The 18246-nt window shown below is 47.6% G+C and overlaps 1 protein-coding gene across 2 annotated transcripts in view; it reads right to left on the bottom strand.

Moving 5' to 3' along the window:
• The window catches only part of lrp6 (low density lipoprotein receptor-related protein 6), a 43560-nt gene that overhangs the window by 2054 nt on the left and 23260 nt on the right, over positions 1-18246 (bottom strand). Inside the window, exons 9-22 of one of the 2 annotated variants that reach the window (XM_081363288.1) lie at positions 13897-14186; positions 12406-12632; positions 12106-12290; positions 10973-11299; positions 8965-9167; positions 8611-8813; positions 8307-8497; positions 6740-6949; positions 3899-4024; positions 3584-3820; positions 2646-2756; positions 913-1167; positions 573-709; positions 56-153 (exon numbers count right to left, since the gene is read on the bottom strand). In XM_081363288.1, coding sequence (XP_081219414.1) covers positions 56-153; positions 573-709; positions 913-1167; positions 2646-2756; positions 3584-3820; positions 3899-4024; positions 6740-6949; positions 8307-8497; positions 8611-8813; positions 8965-9167; positions 10973-11299; positions 12106-12290; positions 12406-12632; positions 13897-14186 — 2800 coding nt within the window. The remainder of the gene's footprint in view (positions 1-55; positions 154-572; positions 710-912; positions 1168-2645; positions 2757-3583; positions 3821-3898; positions 4025-6739; positions 6950-8306; positions 8498-8610; positions 8814-8964; positions 9168-10972; positions 11300-12105; positions 12291-12405; positions 12633-13896; positions 14187-18246) is intronic. The other variant, XM_081363289.1, reaches the window with a different exon arrangement.

The raw sequence follows: 18246 nt of genomic DNA, 5'->3' as shown, positions 1-18246 counted from the left end.
AGTCAAGCGCTGAACACCGTAACACCTCATCATCATCTGTGTTGCGCGGCGTCACCTGTACGAGCGGTGTGTCGACGGGCTGTTGGACGAGTATCCCAACTCCATGGTGTACTGAGACCTGACGGTGGCCGGAGACGGGGGGGGGTTCAGCATCTGCACACACACATCACAACCTCAGATTATTGTTTTCAATAATACTGTAATAAATGTTATATTGTTAGTAAATATATAAAAAAAAATGTACGATACATTTACAGTACATTAACCAACTTTAAAGGTATAGCGGAGGATTTTTTACTTCCGGGTGGATCACCTATACTATTGGTCCTCCTAATTGTCAATCATTCTGGTGAATCAATCAAACTTGTTCAAAAAGTGGAGAGGGCGGGTCTTATCTAAAATTCGGAAAGATCCTCCACTATACCTTTAATACCAATGAATATATCAATACATTTGAATTAGAGGTCTAGTGATATTTGCAGATGTTGTTTATGTTCAACCAGCAACATTACACACTAACTGAAGTTAGAGAAGTGACATCATGATCAACCAGCCCTGACTAGGACACTGACCGGAGGGAAGAACGGGCCCTTGGTGCTGGAGGAGCTGCTGGACGAGGCTCCGGTCACATGAGCGCGGTCGTACGGCGGCCCACTGCTGCCTCCCATGATGCTCAGCGAGCCGATGACAGACTTCCCCCGAGACATGCCTGAGAGAGAGAGAGAGAGAGAGAGACACAGAGAGAGAGAGAGAGAGAGAGAGAGAGAGATAGACACGTGAGCAGCTGCACACACACACACGCACACACGCCTGTACACACACACACACACACACACACACACACGCTCACCTGCACGCACGCACACACACACACACGCTCACCTGCACGCACGCACACACACACACGCTCACCTGCACGCACGCACACACACACACCTGGCAGCGAGCCGCTCAGAGAGCCGGGGTGAGGCACGTATCCCAGAGGCACCGTGGAGGGCCCGTGGACCACGAAGTCGTTGGTCATGGTCTCGCCGTCGTCCTTCATCTGAGGACACAGCACTCGCTGGCACACGAAGTACACGGCGCCCACCACGAACAGCACCAGCACCACGCCCACGATCGAGCCGATGGTGTTACTGGGAGCGAACGACGGCTCTTCTGTCGCGTCTGTGGACACACACACACACACACACACACACACACACACACACACACACACTCCAGTGAACCTGGGTCTCTGCAGGGTTTCACATGTGTTTAATACAACTGAACCCTTCTGTAGATAATACTCAATTACGCTGTTTCTCCATCCCTGAGTTTATGACCTCCTAACCCACCACTCAAGACCTTAACCCCTGCGTGACCTTAACCCCTGCGCGACCTTAACCCCTGCGTGACCTTAACCTAACCCCTGCGCGACCTTAACCCCTGCGTGACCTTAACCCCTGCGCGACCTTAACCCCTGCGCGACCTTAACCTAACCCCTGCGTGACCTTAACCTAACCCCTGCGTGACCTTAACCCCTGCGTGACCTTAACCTAACCCCTGCGCGACCTTAACCCCTGCGTGACCTTAACCCCTGCGCGACCTTAACCCCTGCGCGACCTTAACCCCTGCGCGACCTTAACCCCTGCGCGACCTTAACCCCTGCGCGACCTTAACCTAACCCCTGCGTGACCTTAACCTAACCCCTGCGTGACCTTAACCCCTGCGTGACCTTAACCTAACCCCTGCGTGACCTTAACCCCTGCGTGACCTTAACCCCTGCGTGACCTTACGGACATCTTTTGTCTTCTTCAGTTTTGTTTTCTTGATCACTTTGCCTGTGTTAATGCCAACTGCATACATTTTGGCACAGGTGTGTGTTTATATTGGAATTTTACTATTTCACCCCCATTTCCTTTAAAAAAACTATTTTTCACCAGAAACACACAATAGTTCCTCTCAGGACCTTCAGGACAAGAATGTCCCCTTTGAAACCCATTAAAACTGCAATTTTTAATCCCATGGCCATTTAACTATAAGATGATGCAATCTCTGTTAACAGGCTTTCCTTCTCTTGGCAACGCTTCAGAATTTACAATTTTACTATATTTTACCAGATGTGCCATTTTCTCAGGTTTGGCCTATAAAGCAAACACTCGCTTTATTCCTGTTTCTGCTTCTGTGTATTATAGAGCCAACTGGACAAATTATGCAGCGATACTGTGTGTGTGTGTGTGTGCGTGCGTGCGTGTGTGTGAGTGTGATATTTGAGAGAGAAACTCTACTGCACATCCCAATCCCAGTCTCTGTGTCCCAGTGAGTTTCACTGCATCTACTGGGAGAATCTGGTCCTGCGCTCACACACTCTCTCACTGAAAGCTCAGATTTTAACAACTTGTTTAGATTATGGCTTTGATTTTCTCACAGTTTTAGAGATGAACATGTTTCATAAAATACACATTTTATATAAATTAATGTTCATAAATCATTTTCATAAACTTAAACCGCTATAAGTTTTTTTGGGTTTTACTTTTTGAACATCAACAATAATCAGCCAAAGATCTTCTTTAAGTCTGCGTCCCAAGCTTCACGGTGTTGTCCACTATGGACCCGTGTGTAACTTTCTGTAATGATGCTCAGGGTTAAACTGAAGGACGTACAGCAGCCGATCTCGTCGGAGTTGTCCGTACAGTCGGTGTTGTGGTCACACTTCTTGTGTCGGCCGATGCACTGGCCGTTGGTGCAGGTGAACTGATCCATGGGACAGAACACTGCAGAGAGACGGACAGAAGCGTCAGCAACACAGAACGGTCTGAATCTCATCATCATCTGTTAGCAAACATGTATTCATCACTTCAGTGAGCTTCTGCATTAAATTAATACATTATTAGCTAACTGTGATTTTGTATGTACATTTCTGAAATACATAAGTTTCCTCTGATAACAGAACACTAATGTGGACTCGTGCACTTTCTGTAAAGCTGCTGTGAAATGATGTGTGCTGTGAAAAGCGCTGAAATAATAAACATGAATTGAATTGAAAATAATCAAATCTCACTGCAAATGTCTGGTTTTCCAACAGTAAACATTCTTATATCAAGATACATTTACTGGAAAACACAATGACTGTAGAAATGAAGATATTAAAAGCAGGACGAGTTACACACGCCAAGCCTTTATTCTACAGCGCTCTTCACAAGAGTGTTTCAGCTTTACAGAGATAACAGCACAGTAATGCAGCAGAGTTTGTTTCCAGAAGAAAATAGTGTCAGTCCAGCTAAAGTAAGTTCAGTGATGGTTCATTTTTGTTGTAAACAAGTTATTATATATATAAAAGAGCGTCTCGTGGCCTACATTATTTTAAATATATCAATCCAGTGACAGAGTTCAAGCATATTCATCTACAATAATTCTGTTTTCAGCTTCAGGATCATGAATATTGTTATTCTGGTGTCTCTAATGTCCTGTGCTCTGGGTTTCCAAGACTATTCATTTGCACCCACAGTGTAATATCCAATTTAGCATTATCGTGACACCGCTGTATCCTCTGCTCCTCCAGTGAGCGCCTCCTGATCTGAGAGTGTCTAGAGCTCCTCACCTTCACACTTGGTCTCGTCGGACCGGTCCTGGCAGTCCACGTCCCCGTTGCAGCGCAGAGAGAGATGCACACACTGCCGGCTGTCACACTGGAACTCCTCGTCGGAACACACCGGACACTCGCGCTCGTCGCTGCTGTCGTCACACTCCGCGAAGCCGTCGCAGCGCCAGGCCTGAGGGATGCAGTCCACCTCACCCGACACACACGAGAACTGCTCAGGTGAACAGGTGGGCGGCTCTGCGGAACACACACACACTGTGAGAGAGTGTAAGAGTGTGCGTGCGTAAGTGTGAGAGTGTGTGTGTGTGTGTGTACCTCCACAGGAGAGCTCGTCCTGCAGCAGCACCAGGTGAACGGGACACGAGCAGCGAGTGGTTCCGTCTCCCTTCACGATACAGATGTGAGAGCAGCCGCCGTTATCAGATGTGCAGGGGTGTTTATCTGCACAAACACACACACACACACACACAGAGATCAGCTGACAGGATCAATACTCACTCACTCACGCTCTCACTCTCGCACGCTCACTCACTCACTCACTCACTCTCGCACTCACTCACTCACTCACTCTCGCACGCTCACTCACTCACTCACTCACTCTCGCACGCTCACTCACTCACTCTCGCACGTTCACTCACTCACTCTTGCACGCTCACTCACTCTCTCACTCACTCTCGCTCACTCTCGCACGCTCATTCACTCTCACACGCTCACTCACTCACGCTCACTCTCACTCACGCTCGCTCACTCTCGCACTCTCACTCACTCGCTCGCTCACTCACTCACTCACTCGCTCACTCGCTCGCTCTCACACGCTCACTCACTCGCTCGCTTGCTCACTCTCACTCACTCGCTCACTCACTCACTCACTCTCGCGCTCACTCACTCTCACTCTCACTCACTCTCGCACGCTCACTCACGCTCACTCACTCTCGCACTCGCTCACTCACTCACTCACTCGCTCACTCACTCTCACTCGCTCGCTCTCACACGCTCACTCACTCACTCGCTCGCTCTCACACGCTCACTCACTCACTCTCGCTCACTCACTCTCTCACACACGCTCTCTCGCTCACTCACGCTCACTCACGCACGCTCACTCGCTCACTCTCGCACGCTCACTCTCGCTCTCTCGCTCTCTCGCTCACTCGCTCACTCGCTCACTCGCTCACTCACTCACTCACTCACTCACTCACTCACTCTCGCACGCACGCTCACTCACTCACTCACTCACTCACTCTCGCTCACTCACTCTGGCACGCTCGCTCACTCACTCTCACTCACGCACGCTCACTCTCGCACGCTCACTCTCGCTCTCTCTCTCGCTCACTCACTCACTCACTCACGCTCACTCACTCACTCTCGCTCACTCACTCTGGCACGCTCGCTCACTCACTCTCGCACGCACGCACGCTCACTCACTCACTCTCGCACGCTCGCTCACTCACTCTCACTCACTCACGCACGCACACACGCTCACTCGCTCACTCTCGGACGCTCTCACTCTCACATGCTCACTCACTCACTCACGCTCACTCACTCTCGCACGCTCACTCTCACTCACTCTCGCACGCTCACTCTCTCTCGCACTCTCACTCACTCTCTCTCACTCTCTCTCACGCTCACTCACTCACTCACTCACTCACTCACTCACTCACTCACTCACTCACTCACTCACTCACTCACTCACTCACGCTCGCTCTCGCACGCTCACTCACTCACTCACTCTCGCACGCTCACTCTCACTCACTCACTCTCGCACGCTCACTCTCACTCACTCACTCTCACTCACGCTCGCTCACTCACTCACTCTCGCACGCTCGCTCACTCACTCGCTCACACGCTCACTCTCACACGCTCACTCACTCACTCTCGCGCTCTCACTCACTCGCGCACGCTCACTCTCGCTCTCTCGCTCACGCTCACTCACTCTCGCACGCTCACTCTCACTCACTCTCGCACGCTCACTCTCTCTCGCACTCTCACTCACTCACTCACTCTCGCACGCTCACTCTCACTCACTCACTCTCGCACGCTCACTCTCACTCACTCACTCTCACTCACGCTCGCTCACTCTCACTCACTCACTCTCGCACGCTCGCTCACTCACTCGCTCACACGCTCACTCTCACACGCTCACTCACTCGCTCGCTCACTCTCACTCACTCTCGCGCTCACTCACTCACTCGCGCACGCTCACTCTCGCTCTCTCGCTCACTCACTCACTCTCTCACGCTCACTCACTCACTCTCGCACGCTCGCTCACTCACTCACTCTCGCACGCTCACTCACTCACTCTCGCACGCTCGCTCACTCACTCACTCTCGCACGCACGCTCGCTCACTCACTCACGCTCACTCACTCTCACTCACGCTCACTCACTCTCACTCACGCTCACTCTCACTCACTCTCGCACGCTCATTCACGCTCACTCACTCACTCACTCACTCACTCACTCACTCACTCACTCACTCACGCACGCTCTCGCACGCTCACTCACTCACTCACTCTCGCACGCTCACTCTCACTCACTCACTCACGCACGCTCACTCTCACTCACTCACTCACTCACGCTCGCTCACTCTCACTCACTCACTCTCACTCACTCTCGCACGCTCGCTCACTCACTCGCTCACTCACTCGCTCACACGCTCACTCTCACACGCTCACTCACTCGCTCGCTCACTCTCACTCACTCTCGCGCTCACTCACTCACTCGCGCACGCTCACTCTCGCTCTCTCGCTCACTCACTCACTCTCTCACGCTCACTCACTCACTCTCTCACGCTCACTCACTCACTCTCGCACGCTCGCTCACTCACTCACTCTCGCACGCACGCTCGCTCACTCACTCACGCTCACTCACTCACGCTCACTCACTCACTCTCGCACGCTCACTCTCACTCACGCTCACTCACTCCCACTCACTCTCACACGCTCACTCACTCCCACTCACTCTCACACGCTCACTCACTCTCACTCACTCTCGCGCTCACTCACTCACTCACTCGCGCACGCTCACTCTCGCTCTCTCGCTCACTCACTCACTCTCGCACGCTCACTCACTCTCTCTCGCACGCTCACTCACTCTCGCACGCTCACTCTCGCACGCTCGCTCTCTCACTCACACACACACACACACACACACACACTCACTGTACTCCTCCATGTCGAGCTCGTGTACAGCGTGGATGTCGCTCAGATATGCGATGCGTGCCTGGATCTTGGTTCTTCCTTCACGCGTGACCTTATCGATGCGCTCGATCATCTGCTGCTGCCGGTCGATCCAGTACAGGAAGTTCCCAAACACCGTCAGGCCCACCGGCTGCAGGATGTTCGAGTCCTCAATCACGATCCGATTGGCTCCTGGAGAGGGGGGCGGAGAGAGGGAGTGGTCAGGGACTAAGGGGTGGGGCCAAGGAAAGCAATGGGAAGTGACATTTATTTTTCCTTTCAGTTAGTTTCAGGTATTTTGTTGTGTGTTTGTTTTAGTTATTTTAGTCTACTGAAATAAAAATATGAATTATGTAGACTAAAATAACTATAAACATCACAAAATCACAACAAAATTACTGAAACTAACTAAAATTCAAATAAAAAATATATGTCATTTAACTCTTTTGTGTCTCGTCCAATGAGTGATTTTAGAACATTAATTTAAACTAAATAATGCAACATTTGGACTTGGCAACTAGCAGAAATGAAAGAGGTTTTTTTTAATATACTTTAGTTAAACTTTTTTGAAATAAAGTTTATGTCTGTAGTTTCATTTAACTGTAATAACCCTGAGCCGTTCGTCACATGGTTTCTTGGAAGTGTTCTTCATTAAAAACATCAGATGTGTGCAAGTATTGCACATCTATCTATAAATTACAGGAACGTGTGTGTGTGTGTGTGTGTGTGTGTGTGTGTATGTGTATTCGCATATCTCTCGAACCGTTATTCCTATGGATTTCAATCTCGACAGGTGTCTCGCTACTTCAATCTCGACAGGTGTCTCGCTACGGGCACGAGTAAGTGCAGTGCCAAGTTTGACATTGTTTGGATTAGAAATGCTAAAGATATCAGTAAATATATATCAGTAAAAGAAGCACACACTGGCTTTTTCCGCTTACAGAGAGGGTTGGAGAAAGCAGCGGAGCTTCAGTAGCTCTGAGTTCCCTGTGTATCGTGTAGTTCAGTCTTCCACATTCATTGTATGTCATTATGTCAGTATCAGTATTTGCTCTCTTCCATGCACAAATAAAAATGTCACTGAACTTTTGCTGTGTAATTGTAACAATGAGCACTCAAACACACCAAACCAACAATTACTAAAAACACACACAAAAACTGATTTTGCACTAGTATGTATAATTATATATGTTCATATAGTTTCTCTTCATGTATGTGTGTATAGGTATATGACATGTATACGCATGTATAATTTGTATGTATTTTTATCAAGTTAATCTTATGTAGTCATTTAATTGATTTATTTTCCTCTTTCCTCACGTTGACATGTCTTTATTTCCATATTCAGTACAACATGTCTGACTCGTAACATTCAGGAATGAGGGCAACATGAAGATTCAACATATCCTTTTGCTGTGAATGGTTCCTTGTTTATGTAAAGCTTAATACAGAAAAAAACAATAATTAAATAAAACATCAGGCGTGTGCAGGCGGAACACGGTGTCTAGCGACTGATCGTCACGTGATCATGCATGACCTTTGACCTCACCGGACAGGTCGCTGCTCTCGATGCGCCGCAGGTCCATGTCGACCCAGAAGAGTTTCCCCAGCTCGTTGTCGATGGCCAGAGCGACTGGTTTCCCCAGATTGCTGAAGAACAGAACCTCTCGCTCCGTCCCGTCCAGAGCGGACCGTTCGATCTTCGGCGAGCGCTCCTGCAGATTCGTGAAGTACATGTACCTGTGGACGAGACGGCACACGCTGAGGTCACATGACAGCACACGCTGAGGTCACATGACAGCACACGCTGAGGTCACACTAGTAGAGCTATCCCTGTGAGCAGCGGCGCTCACCCTCGCTCAGGATTGACCACGATGGCGCGCGGTTTGTCGTGTTCTCCGCGCAGCACCACTCCGACCCGCGAGCCGTCCAGGCGTGTGACGTTGATGACGTTGGTGACCTCGCTGGTCCAGTAGATGAAGCGGCTGTAGACGTCGATGCTGAGATCATAGGGCTGGAGACCGAGACTCTGGCCACCGGACACCACCGTCACACTCTGAGGAACAACACACACACACACCAGACCCGTCACACACACATCAGACCCGTCACAAAATGGCCGACACCCGATACAGTGCACTATATAGTGTACAGGGAGCGGTTTCGGACACAGCTCATGACTAAAACTAAGTCAGAATGCGCTTGACCTGGTTTCCGTCCTCCTGCGCGCGGCGGATGAGGTTCTGCTTGGAGTCGATCCAGTACAGGTGCCGGTCCAGCGGGTCGTAGTCAACGGCGCGCACGTTCCTCAGGCTGTGGATGGGCAGGATGATGTCGGGACTCTGGAGCTCGTCGATCACCATGCGGTTGATGGCCGTCTTCTGACTGAACAGCAGGAATGATGTGGGAGCTGATGGACAGACAGAGTCATGTGACCTCTCATCATCTCTAACAAGCACAGTTAAGCGACCTCAAACGCGCTCTAAACCTACAGTGCAGCGTAGGGCTGGGCATCGGGTACTTGTTATCGATTCCTTTGTGAGCATTTCAATATGAGTTTAAAACATTCAAGCGCGAGAGACTCTGTGTTCATGTGTATCAGTATAATGGATCAGTGCAGCTCTTAAAGTGACAGTAGGGCTGTACTCAACCAAAGAAAATCTTGGTCGACCGAAGTCCTGAAATTTTCGACTAGAAATCGACTAAAATCGACTAAAAATGACGTTAGAAAAAAAACCCGTTAAATTAATTAGATGCGCACTGTGCGCAGGACTTGGTAGCCTTGTTGTCCGCCTAAATGAATTATAAATAAACATAAACAACTAGTAGGCTATTTGCAGTATATTAAATCGTTTTTGACCTAATTATTTTGCACTGAAATGAGTCTGACACTCGAGTTTGTCAGCTCTGACGGCGCTGCATCACGTGCACCTGCGCAATATCATAGCTTATGATTTCCGAAAATAGTACTATGTTGTCAACTAGTGATATCATCACAAGAACTGTTGAGGAATATGCAATATAATTTAGACAATTATTTTTGTCATATGTTATAATAAGTTATAACTGTCAGACGCTATCATTTCACCGTGCATGTCCTCGCACCGAGCGAGGCTGAACATGAGCTCAGCGTCGCAGCTGAGACACGAATAGACTATTAATATTAAATTAAAGCTTTTACTCTTAATAAACACAAAAGGCACGTCCACTTTAATAAAAAAATAATATTTATTAAACAAACCAGATCAAGAGCAGAAACGAAATAAAGTGCATAACTGAAAAATAAAGCATCCTAGGCTCAAAACTAACACAACCAACAGCACAGCGCAATTGCGCATTAGGCTCCAAATAAAAAATAAAAAAGTTAGGTTATCACACTAAAACATTGAAATATGCAAATTCTAATATGTTCATATAGCCTACTCAAAACAGACAGGGCAAGCTAACGCAGACAAGTGAGCTTAACGTTACCACTTTTAGATGATATGTCATGTTTGTCGTCAAGCTGTGGAAAACTGTTGCTTGCAAACTTTACATTCGACCTTTTTCATGTTATCAATTTTAACAAAATGCTGCCACACTGTCGATTTCTTTGTTGTTGACATGTTAGAAGAGGACTGACTATTAAACGCTCTCACAATTAAATAAATAATATTCAGCATCAAACCTTCTAGTTATCGCTCGACGCTCTCTCTTGGGTTGGACTAATCCAAAAAAGGTGAAAACAAGGGGGGTGTTTTGAAGACAGACTGTTACAGTGAAACAAGGGTACTCTGAAAACACCCCCATTAGCAGTTAGTGCTTTCCACCTGATGAAATGAGCGCGCCTCAGCGCGGCAAAACTGATGAAATAAACGCGGCAGAAAATCGACCAATCAGAATTTTGGTCGAACCAGAACGTATCGACCAACTAATCGACTAATCGACTAGGGCAGTACAGCCCTAAGTGACAGCAGCCTAATATTCCCACTCTATAATAACACTAATATTTCAAACGATACCCAACCCTAGCGCTGCGCGAGATTGGCCGCCTGATAAAGCAGTAGCACCTCACTGCAGTACACGAGATCCAGGGGGCGGAGTTGGATCCAGATCTAAGGGGTGGAGATGGGTAGGTTTAGGTATATGTAAGGTGGGAGGAGTTGGATCTGAATCCAACTCCTCCCCTTGGATTTCGTGTTCTGCACTGAGGACCATCTCTGCTAAAGCACTCACCGCTGCAGGTCTTGTTGTCGTGGTTGAGCGAGTAGTGCGCGGGGCAGCCGCACACGAAGCCTCTGACGGGCACGGCGAGGCACAGGTGAGAGCAGTGGCCGTTGGTGGAGGCGCAGGCGTTCCAGCCGGCCTGGCGGGACGAGTGGAACACCAGGATGTCCATGACGTAGTCCAGGTGCCCCTGTATGATGGTGCGGTTCTGCCCGCTGGTCTTGTTGGCGCGCTCGATGCTGCGCTGGCTCCAGTCCGTCCAGTAGATGTAGTCCTGGTACTGGGTGAGTCCGAACGGGTGCGGGAGGTCGTCGGCGATCACCTCGCGCTCAAGACCTGAGGACCAGCACATCATCAGAACGGACAGACGTAAAGGGGCGGTTGATCATGATGTCACTTTTCTAGCTTTAGTTAGTGTGTAATGTTGCTGACTGATCATAAACAACATCTGCAAAGTTACAACACTCAAAGTTCAGAGCAAAGGGAGATATTCACTTTTACAGAAATCACTTTTTAAGGACTACAACAAACGGCTGGTAGGAACTATGTTGGTGACGTCACTAACCCTAAAATGTACATAAACCCCGCCCCCGGAATACGATTTAGAGATTATCATGACAGAATATGCTAATCAGTGACTGGAAGTTAACTCCACATCAGCTGCATAAATTCATCAACTAACCGTTCAGAAATGTCCTGTTGCTTCTTCATGTTGTCAATTCTTGAGTCTCTCAATATCGGTCCGACTCGAAATGTTCAGTGTGTGTGTGTGTGTGTGTGTGTGTGTGTGTGGTAAAAGGACATAAGCTGTTGTAGCTCCGCCCCCTGTGCCGGGAGCAGCAGCTCATTTGCATTTAAAGGGACACACACAAAAACGGTGCGTTTTTGCTCACCCTCAAAAAGTGAAATTTAAACATGCTATATAAAAATATCTGTGTGTTATTTTGAGCTAACCCTTCACACACACACTCTGGACATCAGAGACTTATTCTACATCTTGTGAAAAGGACATTATAGGACCCCTTTAAATTTAACATTTAAATGATTCATCTATATGATAATCATTTTACTATGTAATAATAAACATGTATTAAGCATGATTTTCTTCACACTAAACTCCGCAGGAAGCGTGCGAGGTTTACCCATCATGTTGGAGGACTCGATGAGTGTGGTGTCCAGGTCGGTCCAGTAGAGCCGGCGCTCCGCGTAGTCGATGGTCAGTCCGTTCGCTCGGCCCACGTTCGGCACCAGCGTGAGGCGTCCAGAACCGTCCATCGCAGACCGGTCGATCTTCGGCCGCCCACCCCACTCAGTCCAGTACATGAAGCTGAGAGAGAGAGAGAACGAGTGTGAGACACACACACACCCCTCGGCCGGGTCCAGTGCCAGTGCTCGAGGGCTGACACACACACACACACACACACACACACACACACACTCACCCCTCGGCCGGGTCCAGTGCCAATGCTCGAGGGCTGTCCAGGTCCTTCCACACTAGAACCTGTCGGTGCTGCCCGTCCAGTTTAGCCACCTCGATGCGGTTGGTCCCAGTGTCGGCCCAGTACAGGTTCTTGCCCAGCCAGTCCACAGCCATTCCCTCGGGATAGTCCAGGCCGAACTCCACCACGTGCTCCAGAGCGCTGCCGTTCATGAAGGCCCGACTGATGGTCTGAGGACACCAGAGACACGTCAGTGCGTGAGCGAGCGTGTGTGTGTGTGTGAGAGAGTGTGAGGGAGTGAGGGAGTGAGAGTGAGTGAGAATACAAATTTTCAAATAATTATTATTTTGACTTTGATATTTTAGTTTTTTTTTGTTTTTTTTTAATAAATGTATTCATGCATTTGTTTACTGATTAATTGTATTGATTATTTGTTCATTGCCTATGTAATGGCCAATGCTTTGGCAATACTGTACAAGTCATGCCAATAAAACTCATTTGAATTTGAGTGAGAGAGTGAGAGTGAGGGAGTGAGTGAGTGAGTGAATGAGAGAGTGAGTGAGTGAGTGAGTGAATGAGAGAGTGAATGAGAGAGTGAGGGAGTGAGTGAGTGAATGAGAGAGTGAGGGAGTGAGTGAGTGAATGAGAGAGTGAGGGAGTGAGTGAGTGAGTGAGAGAGTGAGTGAGTGAGTGAATGAGAGAGTGAGTGAGTGAGTGAGTGAGAGTGAGGGAGTGAGTGAATGAGAGAGTGAGTGAGTGAGTGAGTGAGTGAGTGAGTGAGTGAGAGTGAGGGAGTGAGTGAATGAGAGAGTGAGTGAGTGAGTGAGTGAGAGTGAGGGAGTGAGTGAGTGAGTGAATGAGAGAGTGAGTGAGTGAGTGAGTGAATGAGAGAGTGAGTGAGTGAGTGAGTGAGTGAATGAGAGAGTGAGTGAGGGAGTGAGTGAATGAGAGAGTGAGTGAGTGAGTGAGTGAGAGTGAGGGAGTGAGTGAGTGAGTGAATGAGAGAGTGAGTGAGTGAGTGAGTGAATGAGAGAGTGAATGAGAGAGTGAGGGAGTGAGTGAGTGAATGAGAGAGTGAGGGAGTGAGTGAGTGAATGAGAGAGTGAGGGAGTGAGTGAGTGAATGAGAGAGTGAGTGAGTGAGTGAATGAGAGAGTGAGTGAGTGAGTGAGTGAGAGTGAGGGAGTGAGTGAATGAGAGAGTGAGTGAGTGAGTGAGTGAGTGAGTGAGTGAGTGAGAGTGAGGGAGTGAGTGAATGAGAGAGTGAGTGAGTGAGTGAGTGAGAGTGAGGGAGTGAGTGAATGAGAGAGTGAGTGAGTGAGTGAATGAGAGAGTGAGGGAGTGAGTGAGTGAGAGTGAGGGAGTGAGTGAATGAGAGAGTGAGTGAGTGAGTGAATGAGAGAGTGAGGGAGTGAGTGAGTGAGTGAGTGAGGGAGTGAGTGAATGAGAGAGTGAGGGAGTGAGTGAATGAGAGAGTGAGTGAGTGAGAGTGTACCTTCAGTGTGATGTCAGTCCAGTAGATCCTGTTGTCGGTGATGTCGAAGTCGAGCGCTGAGGCCTCCTTGACGCCGGTGAGGGGAATGGCCACGTTGTTGTTGTGCGTCTCGAGTGAGATGCGCCTGATGTCGGTGTGCCGAGAGAACAAGAGGAAGGCCTCGGGGACGATGCAGGAGCTCAGGTCCGACATGAGCTCGAGCCCGATGGGACACGCACACGACACACCCTGGGGCTTATACAGGCACAGGTGACTGCAGCCGCCGTTCGCCAGCGCACACGGGTTCACACCTGAGAACAGCAACACACACATCAACTAACTCTCTCTCTCTCTCTCTCTCTACACTGAGTGATTAAACTGCAGTTCATGGACTGGCCACTAGAGGCCGGCTGCAGAAGAGACTCAGTCCCATAGACTCGCATGTTAAAACGCTCAACTTTACAGCAGAATAAAACATGTTTACAGTCTAACGCAAAAAGTGGTTTTGATCTATAAAGATAATTTTGCTCTTCTTGACGATTGTGAGGGGGGTGAATATTTTTATAACTCATCCATTTAAATTATATTAAACCTTAAACTTCAGTGTAATTAAGGGCGTGGCCACTTGAGTGACAGGTGGATTGCCGCTGATGTCACTACTAGCCGTTTGTCTGCTGTCTGTTAGCGTCACGTCACCTCAGCTAATCCGCCTCGCTGCACATTTTCGTTTATCCGGGAGTGACGCTGCCAAGATGGCGACGACTGGCTCCGCCCACTTTGGGCTTCAAAAGCGCTCTTCAGAAACACTACGGGTGACACACACACACTACGCCCAGTTTTATACAGTCTATGGCAGTGGTTCCCAAACCTGTCCTGCCGGCACCCCAACACTGCACATTTTCTTTGTCTCCCTAATCAAACACACCTGATTCAACTCATCAGCTCATTAAACCCATGTGATAATGACAGGGATTAAAGTGAAAAAAAATCTTCTGACTGAAATTTTTTTTTTAGGCCAAGTCATATTCCTTTAACTTTTTAAATAGTCGAGACCAATAGCGTTTTAAGGGGAGACGTTTTAAACCGCTTTAATATTGCCAGTAGGCGTATTTTAAAAGCTATATTTTAATCTATGAAAACCAGGCATGGAACATACTAATATAATTAATCATTTGCATATATATATATATATATATATATATATGCAAATTATAACACGTTTACACAAAATTTGTTAACACACAAGTAAGTTACTTTTCCCCTTTACTTAACATAAATTGTAAGAATATGACTAATAGTAAAGACTTGTACTAATAAATACAGTGCTATGCATAAGTTTAGACACCCATGCTAAAGTTGACTAAAAAGAGGAATAAAAAATCATCTTTTGGAAATTGAACTTAAAGGTATAGCGGAGGATCTTTCCGAATTTTAGATAAGTCCCGCCCTCTCCACTTTTTGAAAAGTTTGATTGATTCACCAGAATGATTGACAATTAGGAGGACCAATAGTATAGGGTATCCAACCGGAAGTAAAAAGATCCTCCGCTATACCTTTATTGCCTTAATTTAAAAAATTAGGAAAAATCCAACCTTTAAGGACACCAATTTTCTTTGTGAATGAATAATGTATCGTAAATAAATAAATGTTCTTCCTTAAAATACAGGGTGCATAAGTTTGGACACCCCTATGTTAAATTCCCATAGAGGCAGGCAGATTTTTATTTTTAAGTATTTTTTTTATTTATTTTTTTAGGATACTATGAATCCTGATAAAGTTCCCTTGGCCTTTGGAATTAAAATAGCCCCACATCATCACATAGCCTTCACCATACCTAGAGATACTTTCCATAAGATCATCTCTCAATGCAAATCAAACTAGCTATTAGGCTAACTGAAATACAACCATGCCAATCTCTAGGTATGGTGAAGGCTGTGTGATGATGTGGGGCTATTTTAATTCCAAAGGCCAAGGGAACTTTATCAGGATGCATAGTATCCTGGATCCATGAAGTAACTGGCCTTTAAAAATAAAAATCTGCCTGCCTTTATGGGAATTTAACATAGGGGTGTACACACTTATGCACCCTGTATTTTAAGGAAGAACATTTATTTACGATACATTATTTATTCACAAAGAAAATTGGTGTCCTTTAAGGTTGGATTTTTCCTAATTTTTCAAATTAAGGCATTAAGTTCAGTTTCCAAAAGATGATTTTTTATTCCTCTTTTTAGTCAACTTTAGTATGGGTGTCTAAACTTATGCATAGCACTGTAGCATTAAATAGCAGTCCCAAACTAGTTTTTGTTAATACAATGTTGGTATGAGCCACTACAGTCATTTAAAAATATAAAAAATAACACAAAGAAAAATAGTGGCATTTTGGGGTTATATGGAAACGACAGTTACCATGGTGAATACACAATATTAACAATAACTGTTAATGAAACATGGAAACTGGTGAATAGAATGAGAATCATACCTGCATTACTTTTATTTCGTGTAATTTACAACGTAACGGCGTTGCATGCTCGTAGTTTCTTTTGCACTTGATCAGTGAAGCAATACAGCGCGCGCCGCTGAATTTGCGCGTGCAATTGAGTGTGCGCTACGAGAACAGGATAACGGCTGACAGGACAAGAAAGTCCGTTTTTCTGAGGTGAAAAACTTTATTTCAGCGTACACTTATGTCACTGCCTGCCTGGTAGTTCCTATTGTGCTGGGTTTTCTGAAGTAGTCATGATTCGCCTCTCTTAACATAACATGCTCTAAACACGCACGCAGTGTGGAAAAGGAGGAGCGGGGGCGCGGGGAGCAAGGATCACAGCGCAAATTTGAACTATATCGATGTGATATGGTCTAATTCCATATCGCATTTAAAAAATATATCGATATATTTTTTATATCGATATCGCCCAGCTCTACCTGCATTATAAGAGTGTCACTGAAATATAGTTCTACCTCAGCGCTCAGCTCTAGCCTGACATGCACTTTCCGTGAGCGGTAATTGAAAACCCGGAGTGGACCATGAGCGGAGTGATTACAGAGTGCTTAGAGTGGAGAGAGGAACGTGCTTTTGCTCCACTCCAGGCTTTGATCACATCCCCCTCAGCAGGGTGAATACACCTCGTCTTTCCTTAATTTAAGACCTATTCAAACTAAAATTAAGATATTTATTACACTATTTGAGAAATGAAAGCCTATTTACGGCCTTAAAATTATGAAAAGTGAATTTAAGACTTTAAGGACAGGCTGGAACCCGCAATGACGGAAATCCGTCATGGACTTGCTGCAATTAACGGAAATCCGTCGTAGCGACGGAGAACTTTAATCCCTGTAATGAGCTGATGAGCTGAATCAGGTGTGTTTGATTAGGGAGACAAAGAAAACGTGCAGTGTTGGGGTGCCGGCAGGAAGGGTTTGGGAACCACTGGTCTATGGTACTAACACACACACTCATGTGTGTAACGAACTACATCAGTCGTATAAAACAGATCCGGCCTGGACCTTGCTCTCACGACTCTAGTTGGTGGAATTTTCTGCACAGCATCATGGGTAATGTAGTTTTTCACCACACATTTGAATCACATTTTTCTTGGAGATTGAATTAATTATTCAACATCAATAACTATTTTGCATGTGTAGGTGTGTTATAGCAGCAAGCTCCGCCCCCTGGTATGTAGCCCCACCCCCTCACCGAAGGTCTGCGTGACGTAGGTGGCCTTGATGCCCATGTGGTCAGGCAGCTGGTCGATGATGACCTCTTACTCTCACACACATACACACACCCCTGGGCTGAAGTCCCGCCCCCTCACTGTAGCCCTGCCCCCTCACCATAGCCCCGCCCCCTGTGCAGAAGCCCCTCCCCCTCACTGTAGCCCCACCCCCTCACCGAAGGTCTGCGTGACGTAGGTGGCCTTGATGCCCATGAGGTCGGGCAGCTGGTCGATGACCTCTCACTCTCTCACACACACACACACACACACACACCCACCCACCCCTGGGCTGAAGTCCCGCCCCCTCACTGTAGCCCTGCCCCCTCACCATAGCCCCACCCCCTGTGCAGAAGCCCCTCCCCCTCACTGTAGCCCCACCCCCTCACCGAAGGTCTGCGTGACGTAGGTGGCCTTGATGCCCATGAGGTCGGGCAGCTGGTCGATGACCTCTCACTCTCTCACACACACACACACACACACCCACCCACCCCTGGGCTGAAGTCCCGCCCCCTCACTGTAGCCCTGCCCCCTCACCATAGCCCCCCCTCGTGCAGAAGCCCCTCCCCCTCACTGTAGCCCCACCCCCTCACTGAAGGTCTGCGTGACGTAGGTGGCCTTGATGCCCATGAGGTCGGGCAGCTGGTCGATGATGACC

The sequence above is a fragment of the Scardinius erythrophthalmus genome (assembly GCF_964197995.2).
Source record: "Scardinius erythrophthalmus genome assembly, chromosome: 4".
In the NCBI taxonomy this organism is placed as follows: Eukaryota; Metazoa; Chordata; class Actinopteri; order Cypriniformes; family Leuciscidae; genus Scardinius; species Scardinius erythrophthalmus.
This window is presented reverse-complemented; position numbering and strand designations above follow the sequence as displayed.